Consider the following 19637-nt stretch of genomic DNA (forward strand, 5'->3'; position numbering starts at 1 on the left):
TGTTTAACAACTTAATAAAATTAATAAATATTTAGATTAAATAATATTTATGTATTGGTTAGGATGCCACGTTTGAATAAATATTTGACTGATAATATAAACATTTTCAGAATTCAACTTGTATAGAAACGATAACATGTATAAATAGTTGTCGATAACTAAATTATAAGTTTTGAATACTTGATTAATCGTTAACATTAGCTCACAAGAGTAAATACCTTTTAGATTTTGTTTTTAATTTTAGGCATTATCATACAACGAATGATAGTTAAATTGTCACGTCTTTAAATCATGTCATTATGTCACATCATCAAAACTGACACGATAGTATATTACATCAGCAGACATAGTTGAGAGTTAAATTGTGACAATTATAAGAAATGGATAAAAAAATATAATTTAAAAAAGAAAAAAAGCGTGATATAAAACTGATTTTTTGTTAAATTGTTTTTGTGAGTTCCAAAATAAAATTAATATGTGCTGTGATCTCATATTTGTTAATCCTTCATTGGAGACCATGTGACAGTGATAAGGTTGTCGTCGTTGGTTAGAAGTTTTGATGTCCGTTTGTACAAGACAAAATCAGTAGAGAAGGAAGGGGAGGGCGGTCGATCTATCTATCGGAATGGATTGGGTCGCCGGTTACGGCGTCGCCTGAGTATCCATAGCCGTTCAGTGGATCCTACGTATTATACTTTATACTTACTTTATACCCATGGCCATATTCTCCATCGCCGCCCTCGCTTCCAAATATTTTGTCTTCACACCGTCTATTCCGGCCATCCACTCTTTAAAAGCCAGCAGCTACCCCTTTTCCTCAACCATAACTCGCAATACCACCACCATCACTGCAACCATGTCTGCCAATCCCCTCAACCCTCGACCTCACCCTTCTCTCGAGGTCAGCGGCGGAGCTTTGGATTCATTCCTTCCGGCTTTCACCACTCTCGACCGCCCATACGATCCCTATCCCCTCGTTTGTTCCAACACCCACCTCGAAACTGTATTTGCCCATTTTTTCCGATCAAAACCAGATGTCAGGTATCGACGTGAATGTCTCAGGACCAAAGACAACGGTGCCGTCGCCCTTGATTGGGTCGCCGGCGACGATCGCAACTTATCCCCAAATTCTCCTACCCTCATTTTATTGGTAAAATCAAATATATTCCCTCTCCAGATTCCCCCATCTTTTTCAAACGAACATTACCATTATTATATCTTCTTCTTTTTGATAATTTTCAGCCGGGGTTGACCGGAGGGAGTGGAGATGGATACGTAAGACATATGCTGGTGAGAGCAAGAAAGAAGGGGTGGCGCGTGGTGGTTTTCAACAGCCGTGGTTGTGGTCATAGCCCTGTTACCACTCCTCAGGTATCAAAAATCACAACCCAACATCATATTTTGCTTGCATATCTCCAAGATTGAAGAACACGACATGATTACTTTTCTGCATTGTAAAACTGTTGACAGTTCTATTCGGCGTCATTTTTGGGAGATATGAATGAAGTAGTAGCTCATGTCTCCTCTCGATTCCCAGAAGCAAATTTATATGCTGCTGGTTGGTCTCTTGGCGCCAACATTCTTGTTAATTACATGGGTCAGGTAAATTAGTTAATTGATTCCTAGTATTTTCTTAATTCTTGCTTATCATGAATTAAACTTATATAATCCTTTTGATTACATTTACAGGAATCTGGTAGCTGTCCCCTTTCTGGTGGTGTGTCCTTGTGTAATCCTTTTGATTTGGTTATTGCAGACGAGGATTTCCAAAAGGGATTTAACAAAGTTTATGACAAAGCTCTTTCTTCTTCTCTTCAGGAAATCTTCAAGAGGTAACTTACTAACTGTTTTTTCTTTTAAGAAAAATTAGAAACAATTCAGTTCATTACTTGTATTCTGTATATAGGCATGCTCTTCTATTTGAAGAATTGGAGGGCGATTATAATATCCCAGCAGCTGCAAGTTGTAGGTCAATGAGGGAATTTGATGAATCTTTGACACGTGGTATGTAACACAAATTTTCTATAATTAATTTGAAGTTTTGAACACCTTGATGATGATTCATTTGATTATGGAAAAACACAATTACTCTTTGCATTTGCAGTCTCTTTCGGTTTTAAGTCAGTCCATGACTACTACTCTAAATCAGGAAGCTCAGGGTCTATAAAGGATGTCGCCAAGCCTTTACTTTGCATCCAGGCTGAAAATGACCCCATTGCCCCTGCTAGAGGAATCCCACGTCAAGCTATCAAAGTATGTGTCTCTCACTCTCTCTTTCCAACATAATAATAATAATAATAATAGATTCATAAGTTATAAAAAGAAAAGAAGTAATTTTAATTTTTACATGTTGTTACTTGATGTAATTGGTTCAGGAGAATTCAAAGTGTATGCTGATAGTTACACCTCAAGGTGGGCACTTAGGGTGGATTGGAGGTGATGAAGCTCCCTTTGGAGCTCCATGGACTGATCCTATTGTCATGGATTTTCTACAATATTTAGAAAGAACAAAATCAACATCTGTTCCCATATCCAAATCAGACCAAAATACCCACACAGTAGAAGCAACTGTAAAGTAAAAGAAGCCATTTTTGTCAAGCAAATACATACATTCTTGACTAGGATTTTTGTCATTCATGACACAATCTCGTATAATAAAATCATCTTTTTCATCCTGGAATATGCTTTATGACATCATATGTTGAGGAAATAGTATGCTCTCGTTACGTTTGCCAATGTGGTCTTTTAGCGAAAGTATGCAACCACTTTGAAGAATATGTATGACATGAAAGAACTATAGTATATGACCAAAAGATTGCTCACACATGACACACATACTCTACTCATAAATCTACATTCTTTTGTCTCAAATGAAACTTGAACCCATGGCTGAGGCATGAGGGAAACCAATCCAACAACACCTGTTTGATTTGGTAGAAATTTACCTAAAGATTTTAAATTTCTAATTTCATCATGGACATTGACATCATCACCTAAAGTAACCCTATTCTTATGATTCAGTGTTTTAAGTTGACACATGGATTCTTATGTTTTAAGTTGACATATAAAGCTCAAACGTAGGTATATAAAGTGCACCTATATTTAGGGTTGTAAACGAACCGAACAAACATAAACAAAGTTTGGTTATGTTCGTTCATTTAAGTTAGCCAAACAAACGAATAAGTTTTCTTGTTCATGTTCGTTCGTATAACAAAGTACCTTGTTCATGTTTGTTTGTTTATGTTCGTAAACATGTTAAACGAACATAAACTTATGAACGAAGATAAACAAACACAATTAAACATATATAAACATAAACGAACATATAATATAGTAATGTAATATAAAAATAATTGAACGTATATGAACATAAATAAAATTAAACGAACATAAATGAACGAACGATACTGTTATTCATGTTTGTTCATTTATTAAATAAACGAACCTAAATAAACTTTCTGCCGAACGTTTCGTTGATTGTTCGGTTCGTTTACAACCCTATCTATACTACTCTGGGGCTGTTTGTTTACCTTTTATTGCCTCTTAATAAAAGATAACTCTGAATCTGAATCTATCGAGGGGTCGTTTCTTTCTTTTTGACATAATAGACTTAATGTTTAGAAAAATTTAATAAGTTCAACTATATAGGATCGTTTTTTACTTAATGTTAATTAATTATCTTAGTGGATTAAGTTGGAAAATAGATGTCCTTAACATTAAGTGGTAATCTTATTTTTGTTTTTCCAAAATTACCCTCCACGCCACTCACGATTTCCTCCAAATTAAATAGGTATGCCCATGGTTTTAGAATTTTTTTTATTACTCATAAATTAGTCTATTTTTATAGGGCACATTCGTGATTTTCAAATTCAAAACAAAGGATAACAATATGAAAAAAAAAAATCTTAAAAGAATACATTTAATAAAAAGAGAATAAAAAGCAACATGTTTCACGTATATCTTTTAGTGTCATATCTTTTAGTGTCATGTAAGTTTCAATTCTATAAACATAGGAACATTTTTTAAACATACGATCTAATTTTCTTCATAAAACTATTAGTTCACTATAATGAATATGTTAGATTTATTTTTATTATAATTAGGGGTGTCAAAAAAACTCGAACCCGATCAACCCGACCCAACCCGAACCCGAATAAGGTAATTAGGGTCGGGTTTAATAGGGTTAGAACTCTTAATCGGGTTATTCGTGTTAACCCGACTAACCCGAATTATTATTAGGGTCGGGTTTAGGGTTGATTTTTTCAAAACAATTCGGGTTTCGGGTCAACCCGAATAACCCGATTAAAAATTTATTATCAAATTTTTTTTTACTGCGTTGAATGACATGAATTCAAGATCCTATGAGATTTTACAACTAATACATATTTCTTATTTAAACAAACCAGATAGTAAAATTACTATGTATAGAGATGTATAAAATGACATAACTTTCCTCTCTTCTTAATGCAGTACGGTTGTGTTGTAACAGTTTTACGAATTTTATTCACTGTTTACATTACTAATATGGTAAAAGAAACTCCAAAAATTCATATCGTATACCAACTTTACAATTTAAGTCCCTATACATGTGGATTATGTATTAAAATAACACAACATAAATTCATCTTACATTTCAACCTCAACCCGACTAACCCGATTAACCCGACAAACCCGAAACCCGATTAACCCGAACCCGACTAACCCGTACCTTATTAGGGTCGGGTTTCGGGTGAATGTTTTTTCTAAAAAAACCCGACTAACCCGACCCGTTTAACCCGAAACCCGATCGGGTTAACCCGATTAACAGCCCTAATTATAATGTATTAGTTAAGTATCACGTTATTTTTAAATTATTTAAAAAATTTAAAATTTATTTAATGTGATAGTATATATACTTTTAATTTATAATGGTTCTTAAATAAAAGATAATTTTTTTTATATTTTATAACAAGTATTATAAAAAATGGTAATTTATTAAACCAACGGGAGTGGGCTACGGTTTGGCTGCACCAAGTGCCATATAGGTAGGGGAACACCGCCCCCTTATGCGGTCTTAGGTGTGGTTTATCGCACCTCTTCCCCTTTCTATCGTGATCTTTGATTGGCTAAAATGTGTTGACAGTTGGCAACGGTCGGAAATTGATATATATATATATATATATATATATATATATATATATATATATATATATATATATATATATATATATATATATCTTATATTTGTTGTGTGCTAGAATACACCAATAAGATTTAGTAAAAGTAAATAATTATTAATTAAATAAAGATAAATATTAAATGATTTTCATAATTGTATGTATATAAAATAATATCCATAATTATAATTCTCTTTTTATGTAAACAAATTAAATTCGTCATTAATGTCAGCAATAACATTCTTTCAGAATGAATTCACATCTATGTTTTTATCTATGGGTTCATGTTTTGTTTCAGAACCTACTCACTTAAAATACAATAAAGTTGCATGGAATATAAAGAACGAGAATGTATTCTACTAGAATATACTATCATTCTGTTAGAATATACTACCATTCTTCTAGATACGAATTTTTTTTGAAAGAATATTATTGATTACATTTATGACAAATTTAATTAGTTTCCATAAAAAAGAATTATAATTATGGATATCATTTAATATACATATAATTATGAAAATCATTTAATATCTATATTTATTTGATTAAATAATAATTTAATTTTTACTAGATTCTTATTGGTGGATTCTAGCACACAATAGATGTGAGAAACATTTGAACCTACATTTTCTCTCTCTCTCTCTCTCTCTCTCTCTCTCTCTCTATATATATATATATATATATATATATATATATATATATATATATATATATAACCTAAACTTTGTAAATGTCTCCTTCCAATAACCCAAACAACCAAAAAACATCCGTTAGAAACACCACAACCACAATATCTATGTTGGGTCAACCGATTTATTCACTCCCGTTTCAAGTTTGTTGAAGTTTGGAATGTCGTCAAAGACAACAATAAATGACAATTAAACAAACCATCCGACGACAATATCGTGACTGGTCCAAAACGGTCAAGAACATCCGAATTTGAGCACACTACATTCGATGCTCGTGTTGGTTTCGACCTCAATAAAGATGAGCCGGTTCAAATTTCACCACCTTCCCAACCAATGGAAAAAACAAATGCAAAAGCAAAACATCGGATTCAGATGATTTGAAAAACATCGAGAACGATATGAAGGGTATACAAGATAGACCAGACAAAATTTTGCAAATTGCTTTCGAAAAAGAGGTTTGGAAACAAAGAGAAAACAACTTGAAAATACTAATGATGAACACATCATAGATAGTCGGGGAAGAACTTGAAATTGCTTTGACGATGAAAGCACATGTCAAAAAATGTTATGCTAAGTAGATTTAAAAAAAAATCGTTTGGAGTTTTTTTTTTTTTTTTTGTAGGTTTAAGTTCTGTAGGTTTTTTTCTTAGTTTTTACGATTTTTTTAATGTGATGTTATTTTTTTTTAATTAATGAAATATTATGTTTTTAATTAAAACTAAAATTTTTATATATTAAAAAAAAACACAAGTGTGACACAATTCTTTGGGTGTGACAATAAACCATACTTTTATGGTAAAATGTGATGTGACGCTTACGTGACAGTGTGGTAAAATGAAGTGTGACATCATTCTTTCCGGTCTTATGTTAAACAGGAGGGTAAAATAGTCAGATTCAATAAATACATAAGTCCAAAAAAGAAACAACATTTATATTAAAAAGTAGAAACACTTTATAGATATCATTAGCAATTCAGCCCTTTTAAAAATTCAAAGGCTTAACAAAAGAAAATAAGGCTAGTGTTTGCTTACCTCATATTTTGATATATGAATATGAAACACCGCCTAGTGTTTGTTTATCACATACATGTATTTGAAAGAAAAAAATAACACGCGCTTTCCCTCATTGCCCCCAACAGGCCAAAACGTGTTTTCCTTCTTCCTCCATCAAACACAGACGCCGACCTTGCCTCCTTTCAGCTCTCCTTCGACGTCACTGCCCTTTCCGACCTCCCTTAGCGCCGACGCCGCTCATAAGAGATCGTCGTTGATTTTAGGGTTTGTGTAATTTCCTTAATTTTGTTGAGTTTTAAGGTTTATTTCTGTAATCTTTGTGTCGAATGAAATTGGGTTCTTGATCCAGCCGAATCTTTTCTTGAACTGGGTATGTCGATTTTGGAAGTAATCACACTTTTTTTTTTGTAAGATTTGAATCATTTATTTATTTTCATTGCTAATCAATTATCGTGTTTATCACATGGAAATTCAACACATTCGTTCTTTGAAATTCTTTTTCTTTTAGATGATCTTGTGATGTGGTTGATGAAAAGATAGGTAGGTTCATTGAACTGTGGTTTCAAGCCTTTATGCATATTACCATATTTAAAAGAATTATAAAACTGTGATCCTTGGGTTTTTTGCTATGAAAAGGTATCATCCTTGTAATTGTTGATCTATCGCTTCAAATACCATCTTAATTTCATCCGTTAAAAAAAATAAATAAATACAATCTTAATTTCATTTTTTAATTTGAATAAGTAATGTTAAAGATTCAAAGACCATTAAATGTTTGATGAAATATGTTGTTATTTGATGTCCTTGAAGAATAAACCTTAGAAGGATATAATAGTTATTTTTATCATTTTGCACAAAAATTCAAATGCTCCAACCAAACAATATGTTATAAATTTAGATCTTAAAAATTAATAGCCTCTTAAAAATTCAGAACTCTTAAAAAATTTAGATCATGCAAAACAACCATAAAAACATATAAAGTTAGAATATAAGCATATAAAATGCACCTATATTATCTAAGCTAGTACTCTTGATATCAACTTGTAACATCTTCGATTTCTACCTTCAGTATACCATATATTGCCCCATACTTCGGAAATGATACACAACTTTACAAAAGTTAACCCCTTATAACATAATTCATTACTAAGTTCATCAATCTAAGTAATTGCTATACATATCGATGTCACTATAAAAACAAAGTATACCCTTGTATCGAGGGTTCTACAAAACATTATGCGTTCATGATACATGATAGATATCCTGAGATGATTATTTTGTTTTCTAGATATTTCAACATTTATTCTATGACTAAAACATTTTTTAAGTGACACGAGTCTTTAAAGGGAGTCCTTAAAATGTCTAGACAATCGCCAAAAGCAGTAATGAGTACGCTTTCAGTGGGTATGACAAAAATACTCGAACCCAACGGGAGAAACACACTTTTGTGGCCTGGATTTTGGCCTGGTATATGGTTACAAGAACAAACATAATATTTTTTTTATAAAAGTTTGTGCAAGTTTGGGATACTTGTAGGATTACGGTTATACCCGTCCGATTACCTGACCAATCCCATTTATGGCCCCAAACCATTTATATTTTTATAATACTTGTTATGTAACGACTATTTAGATTAATTTATCATGAAATTGAAATATTTTAAATTTTGTATGTTTATAATTATATGTAGACAAAACTGCAAAAATGGTCCATATGGTTGTCAAAAAACTGTAGTTTTAGTCCAAAAAGTTTTGATAGTGCATCAGTTGTCCAATTTTGGATATTTTTAGTAATTTTGGTCCCTACACACTTAAAATTAATTTAATGCCCTCATAATTTATTTTTGACAAAATTGAAATAATGGTCCCTGTGTTATGTCACAACTCGCAAGTTTGGTCCCAAAAGTAGGGATGTCAACAGAACCAAACGGGAGCGGAAATAGCTGCCCCCGCCCCCTCGTTCCCCCGATTTATAGGCTTTAAATTGGATTTTTTTGCTAAAAAAAACTATGTTTTAGGCTAATAAGAATATTTTTAATAACTTGAAAAGCTTAAAACCTAATCTTTTAGAAACTAAAAAATTAAAAATCCAACATTACACATCCAACATTACAAAATGACAATTCCACCAAACTTACAAATATAAAATATGACAAATCCAAAATTACAAATGTAAAATACGACAAATTCAATATTACAAATATAAAATACTGACATGTCCAAAAATATATGATCAATTTACCACATCTTCAATGTCCAATTATCCATTAATTTTCTTCAACTCTTCATTCATTGACATTTGAATATCCTTCCTAAATAAATAATAAAAATAATAATAAAATAAATTGTTTTATTAGTTTATTTAATACTAAACGATAAATTGAACAATCTTACATTAATGCACTCGTCGTCTTCATCGGAATGTAAAACATCACCATCAATAACACAACCTAACAAAGAAAAAAAAGGTAATAAGCAAAATATATTAAAATGAATAAAACAAATAATTGTTCAAGCAAAATCATACATATCTTTTTTACCCGCCCATAGCCAATTTTGAGTGCATATGATAACTCCGGCTCTACTGAAGACATGTTTACAAAAATCTGAAAATGGTTCACACAAATATGAAAATCAACATTATTTTTTCATAGGAATAACAAAATCTGTCAACAACTACAGTAAGATCCCACAATCTGTCAACATTAAACTTATAGACTTATGGTCAAGTAGAATAAGCAAAGGAAACTGGTGTGAAAACACAACAACAAATAGTGAGATAACACAGTGACAATAATGGAAAAAGAAACATGAGTATATCAATTGTAGCCTAACCACTATAAAATCTAATCATCCTTCAACCAATGTAACACTCCGTTTATTAAATAAATAAATAAACAAATTATTTAATGAATAGTAGCCCTAAAATCAAGAATTATATAGCAGGGTATTGGTCTCGAGGAGCTAATTGTCACAATTTTAGAAGTTGGGGGTTAAAAGTGTAAGTTTCGGATTGGTTTTGTAAATATTTATGAAGGCAGAGACTACTTGGTAAATTATCGGGACTTAATGTGAAAGGATTTATGGAAGCAGAGGCTAAAGCGTAAATTCTGGACCAAATTTGAAAAGGATTTGTAGAGGGAGGGGCTGTTTTGTAAAATTCAGACTTAATTTGTAAAGGGTTTTAGGAGGTAGGGTTTAAATGGTAAATATTGGATCTATTTTGAAAATATTCTTATAGGGAGGGCTGGAAGTGTAAAAATGAAACAAGACTTGAAAGTTACGGGCATAACCCGCCACCCTCTCATGCAGCCTCCATATAAATATGTCCTAACCCTAACCCTAACCCTAACCATAGGAAAGAATGCAGCCGCCACCACCACCCTTATGCCTCCCACACCCGGCGCCGCCACCCATTCCGATCAGCCAGCAGCTACCAAGCGAGCACCAAACCTCCACCAATTTTCTTCTTCTTCTCCTTCTTCAACCGTCGATATCACACAAGGGCCGTCGATCATCGTCGCTGTTTTGTTGTCGGCGAAACCACAAGCTACGAAGCCGATACCCAGTCATGGGCAGTGGAGTGTTGTGATAGCATGGACCGTTGCTGCTGTTCCAGATGACGGATAACCGCCACCTCTTTGCCGTATTCTTCCTCTCCTTCTCTGCTTATGTCCGGTGCTACGACGCTGCTGGGGTTCCGATGAATATTTGTTCGCTGCTTTTCAGTTCAACTGCCGTACGCCACCACAAGGGTGGTCGAGTTGGTGCATTGTTAGCGATGTATATGCATATCATGGGGTTTTTGTTCATTGTGTGGGTGTATCTCGACCTGGAAATCAAGAAAAGGCATCACCATGCCGTGAGGCGGAGGTTTTCACCTCCTGCCACCACGTGCCACCGACGACCACCACTAGGGTGGTTGTGCATGTGTTTGTATTAGTGTGTGTGTGTTATTTGGGGTTTTGGATTGCTTTTGGAGTGGTTGGACTCGATTGACCACCCACTACCAACTCAGGTAGTGGTGGTCAATGGCGGCTCACAGCGGCGGCGGTCAACGGCGGCGGTTTCGATAGTTGGAAAGAAACTCATTAATAGGGTAGTCACTATCAAATTCATAAGTCTATGTTGCATAAACCCCTGTTATGAATTACTTTCGACGTTAGAGCATGAAACACCCAGAACTAAGATAACTTCGATTCAGAATACACTCGATTTGTAACCACTAAGGACTTACCCTCGTGTTGTCTTTTAAATCTTATGGCAGAAGGATGCCACCGAAAAAGTCGAACAAAACAAGAACAACCCACCCCTGCCACCGCCTCCTCAGTATGACCCAGTTGTCTTCCAGGCAGCAGTAACAGCCGCAGTGACAACGGTCATGACTCAAATCAATGCAAGTGGTACCAGTGGATCGGGTAGTTGTACCAGCAACACTAACCACGAACGCAAAAGGGAGTGATCATACAAGGACTTCATGATCTGTGGACCCAAGTCCTTCGATGGAAGTGGGGGAGTTATCGCCCTGATGCGATGGTTCGAGAAGACAGATTCGATTTTTGAGTTATGCGCGTGCCCAGAAGGGAGCAAAGTGAAGTTTGCTGCCTGCACCTTCTTTGGCAGGGCCCTTACATGGTGGAATAACCATGTCAAGTCATTGACTCTTCTAATAGAAAACGTAATGGGCTGGGAAAATCTAAAAGAGATGATGCTGGAAGAGTACTGCCCGAGGGGCGAAGTACAGAAACTAGAGCATGAGTTGTGGAATCTTACCATGGCAGGCTCAGACATAGAAGCTTACACCGACAGATTCAGCGACTTAGCCGCACTATGCCCGGGAATGGTTACCCCGGAGAGCAGGAAGGTAGAGAGATACATTTGGGGACTGCCTTCTCCAATCCAAGGAAACGTATTGGCAGCAAAACCTCTTACGTTCGACAGTGCCAAACGCTTGGCTCGAACATTGGTGGACTACGGGATCCGCCAAGGCATTATGGACCCCGTTACCGAGTCAACCAAAGGAGATGATGATATACAAAAGTCCGGGAGCGAGAAGAAGAGACGATCGACACAAGAACCCTCCGAGGGACAACAGGCGGGTGCGACTTATGCTGCCACGACACCAACCACACTAGCACCCGACAAGCATTACGCTGGAACCCTTCCTAAATGCAATAAGTGCAAATTCCATCATATCAGCAGGTGTCGGAAGTTGTATTGCAAGAACTGCCTCAGAAGGGGACACACCATCCGCTTCTGTAAGGCACCGACGCGACCTATCTCTTAGTTCCATTTGAGGAAGTAAGTCAAACTTGCCATGGATGTGGTGAATCAGGACACTACAGGAAAGATTGTCCAGTGGCCAGGAACTCCAGTGATGAAGGATGAATGCTAATGATCACTGCAAGACAGTCTACCCCGGAAACCTCCGAGAACATCGGTGCGTTTTCCAACTCGAATCATTTCCCAAACCTACACTTTCAAGGAAACTGTCTCACAATCTAATTCTGTCTATAATATTTTCTTCCTCGTCTAAACAAAGCACATAAGTTACGTAGGACTAAATACTCTTTTCCGGTAGGCTATAATAACTTGGTGTAAACAGTAGGGCCATATATAATTAAGGACCAATAGACTTAGAGTGCGTGATTCCGCCTTATTTCTTGTTCCTTGTCTGCTTGTGGATATAGGGTAGAGTCACTCAGTCGACCGTCTCATCCATCTTAATTATATATGACTTGTAGACACCCAACGATTATAGAGGGACTTGATACAGACCATAATACCAAGTATCATTCACTGGAACAATTTCTCGGTTAGTGCACTTAATTCAGTACAAAACATTCACAGTAGTAATAACAAGGTCATCAACACAGAGAGCACTAGAAACGTTCACACACACAAAGGCACTGACGCTATAACGAAACACTCCTTCTGAACTAACTTAACACGTGATCCTACGATGTCATCCCACTTAGTCTGACTAAGTCTGTGTTATACCAAACCCGCGTGTCACCGAGGAGACCCTTTGCCTTAAACTGACCGAATAACAAACTCTCGTCATTCATAACGACAAACTAGGTGTGAGCCTCAGAATTTTCTCTCGCTCCAGACCCCCACAAATACTCGCGAGGAGTATGGTATCCACCTGTAACCTTTCTTAAGCACCCTCAACAGGTCATTTTGGAAACACCACTCATACAACAAGTCAAGTTCAAGCACAGAGGCTAGGGACAAATACGGTTAGTCTATCAATGTTAAATGTACACGTGAGAGTGGTATATAATTAAGATTCTATGGACTTAGGATGTGTGTTTCCGCCCTATCTCATGTTCCTTGTCTGGTTGTGGACCTGGGGCAGAGTCACCCATCCGACTGTCTTATCAATCTTAATTATATACGACTTGTATACATGAGACAATGATAGATGAACCAGGTATGATTTGGGTTATAAAAATCAACTAAGGTGATAATTCTAACTCTATTTGAGTTGGAAAAACCAAAAATCAGTCGAAAAACCTTTATTTTCTCGAAAATCGACATGTTCACGGCCTGGACGAGTTTACGGCCGTAAACTCGTGTACGGCCGTAAACCCGTTTACGGTCGGTGCCAGGTGGACCCCACCACCGACCGTACCCCTAGCCTATAAATACTGGACCCCACCCTCATTTGAACCTTCTTGGCCATAAACACCCACTTTTCTCTTTAAACCTCTGGACCGTAAACACCAACCGTACCCTTGTTCTTGATTTTACGGCCGTAATCCTTCAGATCTTCATAAGCCGCAAACTCAGTTCACGGCCGTAAACATATTTCATGCACGTAGACTCCATTCACGACCGCACACCCAGTTCACGGCCATAAACCCCCTTTACGGCCGTAAACAGCTCCTTAGTGGTGAAAAGCCTGTTTCTTCGGTTTAACCAACTCCCGGTAACATTCCTTAACCGAAACCGAGTGTTTATCTAACACTTTAACTAATGAAATCGCTAATTTAGATACATATATGTATTTATTTGATATTAGGATTCCGTTAAATTCCACGTGCGTCGACTCAAGGATCTTCCAGTTCAATCCCTTGCAACCAACAAACTGTGAGTTTATACCCCTATATTTTCCAAGTTTTTTAATGTTTTCAGGGGGGGGGGGGGATACAAGCAATCTTGTGTTTAAAAATATGATTTGATTTATTATATTTTCCTATCATGGCTATACAACGAACATAGAACTTACTAAACATGTTAAGATACAAACTTTGGCAACACAGTTTTCAGAACAAAGGAACAAACTTATGAATTATAAAATAAAAGATATTATTTTATAGAGATTCATGTTAATAACAAAAAGGGTTTTCATAGTATTATTAGTGAATTCGTTGAGAGAACTACAGTGTGAGACGCCTTGTAACCAGAGTCTCCTGGGGGGAGAGCGTGAGTTTGCATATAGATCTATACGGGAGTGAAAATCCCACACCTTAACTGCTAGCTACAGTTAGGCAGGCATGCTTGGGGTGACAAACGTCATTTTCACGACGTCCGAGTACGTCATAATGTTAATCGTCCATAGTATGGTTATAAGCAGTGTTATAAAAATCGCGATTAGGCCCTGATTAATATGCGATTAATCCCTAGGCACTACTTGACTGATTAGAGAGCGCCTAACGATTAATCCATGCGTATAAAATGACTGAAATAGTAGAACCCGATAAAATTTTAACACTTTGAAGAAAATATATCTCAATAGAAACTAATTGAGGTATGATTAGTGTTGTATTAATCATATTAACCTATTTTGTTATGATATTAGTGGTATTTATGAACTTTTATATGATATTAGTCATATTTATTTTTTTAAAATCTAACAAATTAGCAATTAATGGTCCCCGATTAATCTCCGCCTAGTCGATTAATCCTTAGACCCTAGTCCACCGACTAGCTAACGTCGAACGATTTTTACAACCATGGTTATAAGAATCCACATGTGAAACAACGACTCGTTCACGTAATAATATGCCAAACAAACAGTCAACAGAGTTAGTAACTATGTGATTACTTAGTATGTACATTAGAGTAATATGAAATTAACATCCGACTTACAGTAGGATGTGTGATTTCCGCCTCATTCCCTGTTCCTTGGTTGGTTGTGGGCTTAGGGCAGAATCACTCAATCGAATGTTTGTTCGATCTAGATTTCTATAACTCGTATGTACTAAGTGATCACAGGAGGGTATTAACATCACTTTCAGGAAACATAACCACACGTTATCATCTCGTTTTATTTATGTAATAAGACTACTACACAACGGTTTTCATACAAAGTTTTTCACACAGAACAATGCTTAAACAACATAAGTATGGTAGATACTGGTACACCACGATTCGGAACAGATAATTCAATTAACGTACACTTAAGGAAATTATAGGATTTTCCAGTGTAAACATCGGTATTTTACAAATAGTTGGTTCATTATTCAACTAACGAGCATTCAATAATAATTCCATGACTGCTTAGTTTATGCATCTAGGTTACATATGACGAATACCTGATAGACTGTGGAATGTGTGGTTTCCGCCTTATTCCCTGTTCCTTGTTTGGTTGTAGGTTTAGGGCAGATCCGCACAATTAACTGTCTATCCGATATTGGTTTATACATAACTAGTATGAACTAAGAAGTCATAGAAGGAATGGATCAATCATACTTTACATAAGAAAATATTGGATTTTCTTGAGAAACACTTTCAACAAACATCAAAGAACCAGTTTGACTTAACATTCACTACATCAGAAAATATAAGGATTTTCAGGAGAAATATAACGTACTTTTCGAAAGAACAAAGAATAGTTTCCAAAAACATAACGCTTATGAACTCACAAGCTTTATGCTGATACTCTTTCAAAGCCTACTTGTATTCTCAGGACACTAGTAGACAGGTACATGCACCGGGTTCAAGAAGATGGAGCATAGTAGCTTCGAGTCTTTACTTGTTATTTACTTTTGGTGTCAATCATGTATAATTCATATGCAATGGAAACATATTACTATTAATACAATGATTGTTGTTGCTTTGATTACTATTATGAAATTGTTGTGATACTACGCATGACGTCCTCCACCCCCGAACGTTTCCGCCGCTTCGGTTTAGGGGTGTGGCAGGCGGTGACAGGAAACAAATGCAGGTCGTCGGTCGTGTCTTGAATGGGAGTGGGAGAAGTCGCAATCGGATTCGGTCTCTATCGTATCTCGTCATTCTCTAGTCGAATCTTGAAAGTCGTATGCGAATATCAGAATATGCGATTGTGATTTGTGAAGACTGAAGAGTGAAACTGAAGACTGAAGAAAGCTGAAGGCCTAGAATTAAAATTAGATTCTTTATTTCCCATTTGCATTTTACATTAAATATATATTTTTTATATAAATATAACCCCCCCCCCCCCCCCCGCGGGAGTACGACACGAAAATACTCACTCCCGACCCTGATCCCAAAGATACACGGGGGTTCCCCCGCCACGCCCAGCTCCCGATGTTTTTTAAAAATTAGTCCCGTACGGTATCGTGGTCCCATGGGAACAGGGTCCCATGAAGATTTTTGACATCCCTACCCAAAAGGTTTGGACTCACATCAGTGGTCAAAAAGTTTAATTTTGTTGCGAGTTTGGTCCAAAGTGTTTTAAACTTTTTTATAATGATAAATTTGTCCTTGGTATTTTCCCTTTTTTTTAATTATTTTATTACACAAATAAAAATAGAAAATGAAAATATTCACACACACACACACAGATATATATATATATATATATATATATATATATATATATATATATATATATATATATATAGGTTTGTGTTTGATGAACATATTCATAGATTCAAGAACTCTCAAGAACATCATCCGCAACCACCATCATTCGACCATCGTCCGCCACCACCACCGTCTGCCACATCCATTTCCACCTAAACTTATTTTTGTAATTCATCTCCACCAAATCTGATGAACATACACACACATATAAAATCATATCAGATGATACATACATATACACACAAATTCAGAAGAACACCTACACCCATGAAATCAGATAAACACACACACACACACACAAAATTAGATGAACACACACACACACACATATAGAGTCTAATGAACACAAAAACCAAAATGTAAGGGTGAGGGTAGCGATGCTGGAGAAGAAGGGCAAACTGACGAAGAAAGAGAGATGATGGATCCTTGAGCCACATATCTAAAAATCGAGCCACAGATATGAAGCCGACGAGCTGAGTATGGTGAACATATCTATTTTGTCTTCCAATACCAAATCGTAACTCGACGCCTTCGTCAGAGAAGGAAGGAAAGGAAGTTGTCGCCGTCGACGAGGTCGAGTTCAACATCGCCACATAGTTGTGTGGAAGGGAGGATGACAGATCGTCAACGTCTTCGGAGAAGGATTAAGAAGAAGTCGACGGTGTTCCAAATCTCCGACGGTGGTGACTCCGATAGTGGTGACAGCTTCGGCGATGTCCCGATTTTTCCAGTGATGCTTTAGAGAGTGAGGAAGATAAACATAGAAATGGAGTTGGGTGGGGTAGGGTTATATATATATATATATATATATATATATATATATATATATATATATATATATATATATATATATATATATATATATATATATACTGTTTAATTATCAATTATAAATGTACAAAATTAATAAAAAAAAAGAGAAACCAAATAGAGAGAGCAAAAAGGTCATTTCACACACTTCCACTTATGAGACGAACAAAACTCGCAACAAAATCAAACAATTGAAACACTAGCGCACAAATCTTTTTAGACCAAACTTGCGAGTATTGACATAACATAGGGACCATTCTTGATATTTTGTCTTTATTTTTTTCATATTTTTTAATTGTTATATACTTAAATTATTTAAAAAATAAAATGTAAAAATTATCCCACTGAAAGACCCTAACTTTCATAATTGAAACAGTTGTTATTCCAAAACATGCTACATGCATATTTATAAAATAATATTTTACATTGATAAAGTGATTACATAAGATTGGATACAAACCGACTAAGTTTTAGTATATTGCATAACTACCCAGGATATTGTAATTTTATACATACTTAAACCAAAGTACAAAAGTAATAGACAATATATAACTGTACTGGTTACTTATCTCCTGCAATTGTTAAACATTGAGAGGGTAAGTGGTGACGCTTAGTGAGTTCAATAATAGATACAATATAACTTTATGCCATATATATACTTCAATATGGCAGAAGCAAAGAAGAACAAGAAACAACAAAGACTGATGAGTATCATATGACATGCTTTCCATATCAACGAATAATCTGATTCAAAGATATACGATCAATGAGACATGACAATTTCTATACTTGATATACATCAATAAAGCTTCGGTCCAAATGGCACATAAGACATACACTTTCTGATTTAAACATTTCGGTAGATTTCAGGCTTATAGCCCTGTCTAACCATCTGCCAATACCATAGAATAGAAGTCATTCTCTTACGGAGACATGCTCTACATGACCAGAGGCTACATACCAGTACCAATGTGAATCTAAGTCCTTTGACTGATCACATGGTCAAAGGTATTTCTTTGCTATTAAAATAACGAATAAAAAATAACACGGGAAAATAACCTGGAATAATAACGTTGAAAAGCACATAACACATATAACACATAACATACAATTGTTCCTATATATTAAACTCACCTTGAAATAACCGGGGGTTAGAAATTTAATTTGAGCAATACTTCGGCTCTAAATATGACTTTTTGTGACCCAACTGGGGATTTTAGTTGAAAACCGGCATTACTCGGACATAGTTTCGACTTGAAAACATAATTTTCTTGGGAACTTCGGGGCGTCGGGACTTGCTTCGGGTGTTGGGATTGATACCGGGACTTCAGGGGTCAATACAGTAAATTTAGAGAGAGTATAAGGTGTAAGAGTGTGAAATTTCTAACATAAATTCGGAGACCCTCGACCTCTATTTATAGCATGCGAAGCTGTTGACTACACTGGGCATACACCGAGGCGGCCATCTACGCGGGGCGTACGTGCGAGGAGTCATCTGATCGGAACCCGGGCTCGGACGTGGCTGATACGTGGCTCGCCTACGAAGACCGGCGACGTGGCTAACTTTGGGTCGCATATGTGCGAAGTACGCTAGGCGTAGTTCGTGTACGCGGGGCGTACCCCCCTTCGGATAAGGCTTTGAATTTTCATTTATTTTTATTCAAAAACTTTTAAAATTCATATCTTTTGCATACAAACTCCGTTTTTGACGTTCTTTATTTCCACGCGTAGGTGAAATTATGCTCTACAACTTTCATTTAGACTCCGTTGGCTAATTTTGACTTTATTTTTATTATTATATTTTTAAAAGACCGTGACATGATAAGACCGTTAAAAATTCATAACTTTTTCATTTGACGTCCGTTTCCTTCTGTCTTTTTACCATTGTACTACTATTGATGAGACCTTCGATTCTCATTTAGGTTGCTTGGGCTAAAAATCACTCGATCTTTATTTCGAGTTTTTAGCTGTCTTCTACTATACCGAAACTTAGAAAAATCATAATTTCCGCATACGAAGTCAGATTTTGACGTTCTTTTTATGAAAGTTCTCGGTTTAATGAATACTACAACTTTCATTTAGATCATATAGGCTAAAAAGTAGTTTATCGAAAACTCACTTTTTACGTCATTCGACGTTGTGCCAGTTTTGTCGCGAATCTTCGATTGG

The 19637-nt window shown here is 35.8% G+C and overlaps 1 protein-coding gene across 1 annotated transcript; it reads left to right on the forward strand.

Annotated features, from left to right (window-relative positions):
* The first annotated feature begins 482 nt into the window (after nucleotides 1-482).
* LOC145091617 (embryogenesis-associated protein EMB8-like) lies at nucleotides 483-2675 on the forward strand. Its single transcript, XM_079029374.1, has 7 exons — nucleotides 483-1150; nucleotides 1243-1371; nucleotides 1471-1602; nucleotides 1690-1832; nucleotides 1907-2004; nucleotides 2105-2253; nucleotides 2376-2675. The coding sequence occupies exons 1-7, from the start codon at nucleotides 716-718 to the stop codon at nucleotides 2577-2579; spliced, it is 1290 nt and encodes a 429-aa protein (XP_078885500.1). The 5' UTR covers nucleotides 483-715; the 3' UTR covers nucleotides 2580-2675.
* Nucleotides 2676-19637: the final 16962 nt, after the last annotated feature.

The sequence above is a fragment of the Lactuca serriola genome, chromosome 3, assembly GCF_051521515.1.
Source record: "Lactuca serriola cultivar US96UC23 chromosome 3, Lser_US96UC23_V15, whole genome shotgun sequence".
Classification (NCBI taxonomy): Eukaryota; Viridiplantae; Streptophyta; class Magnoliopsida; order Asterales; family Asteraceae; genus Lactuca; species Lactuca serriola.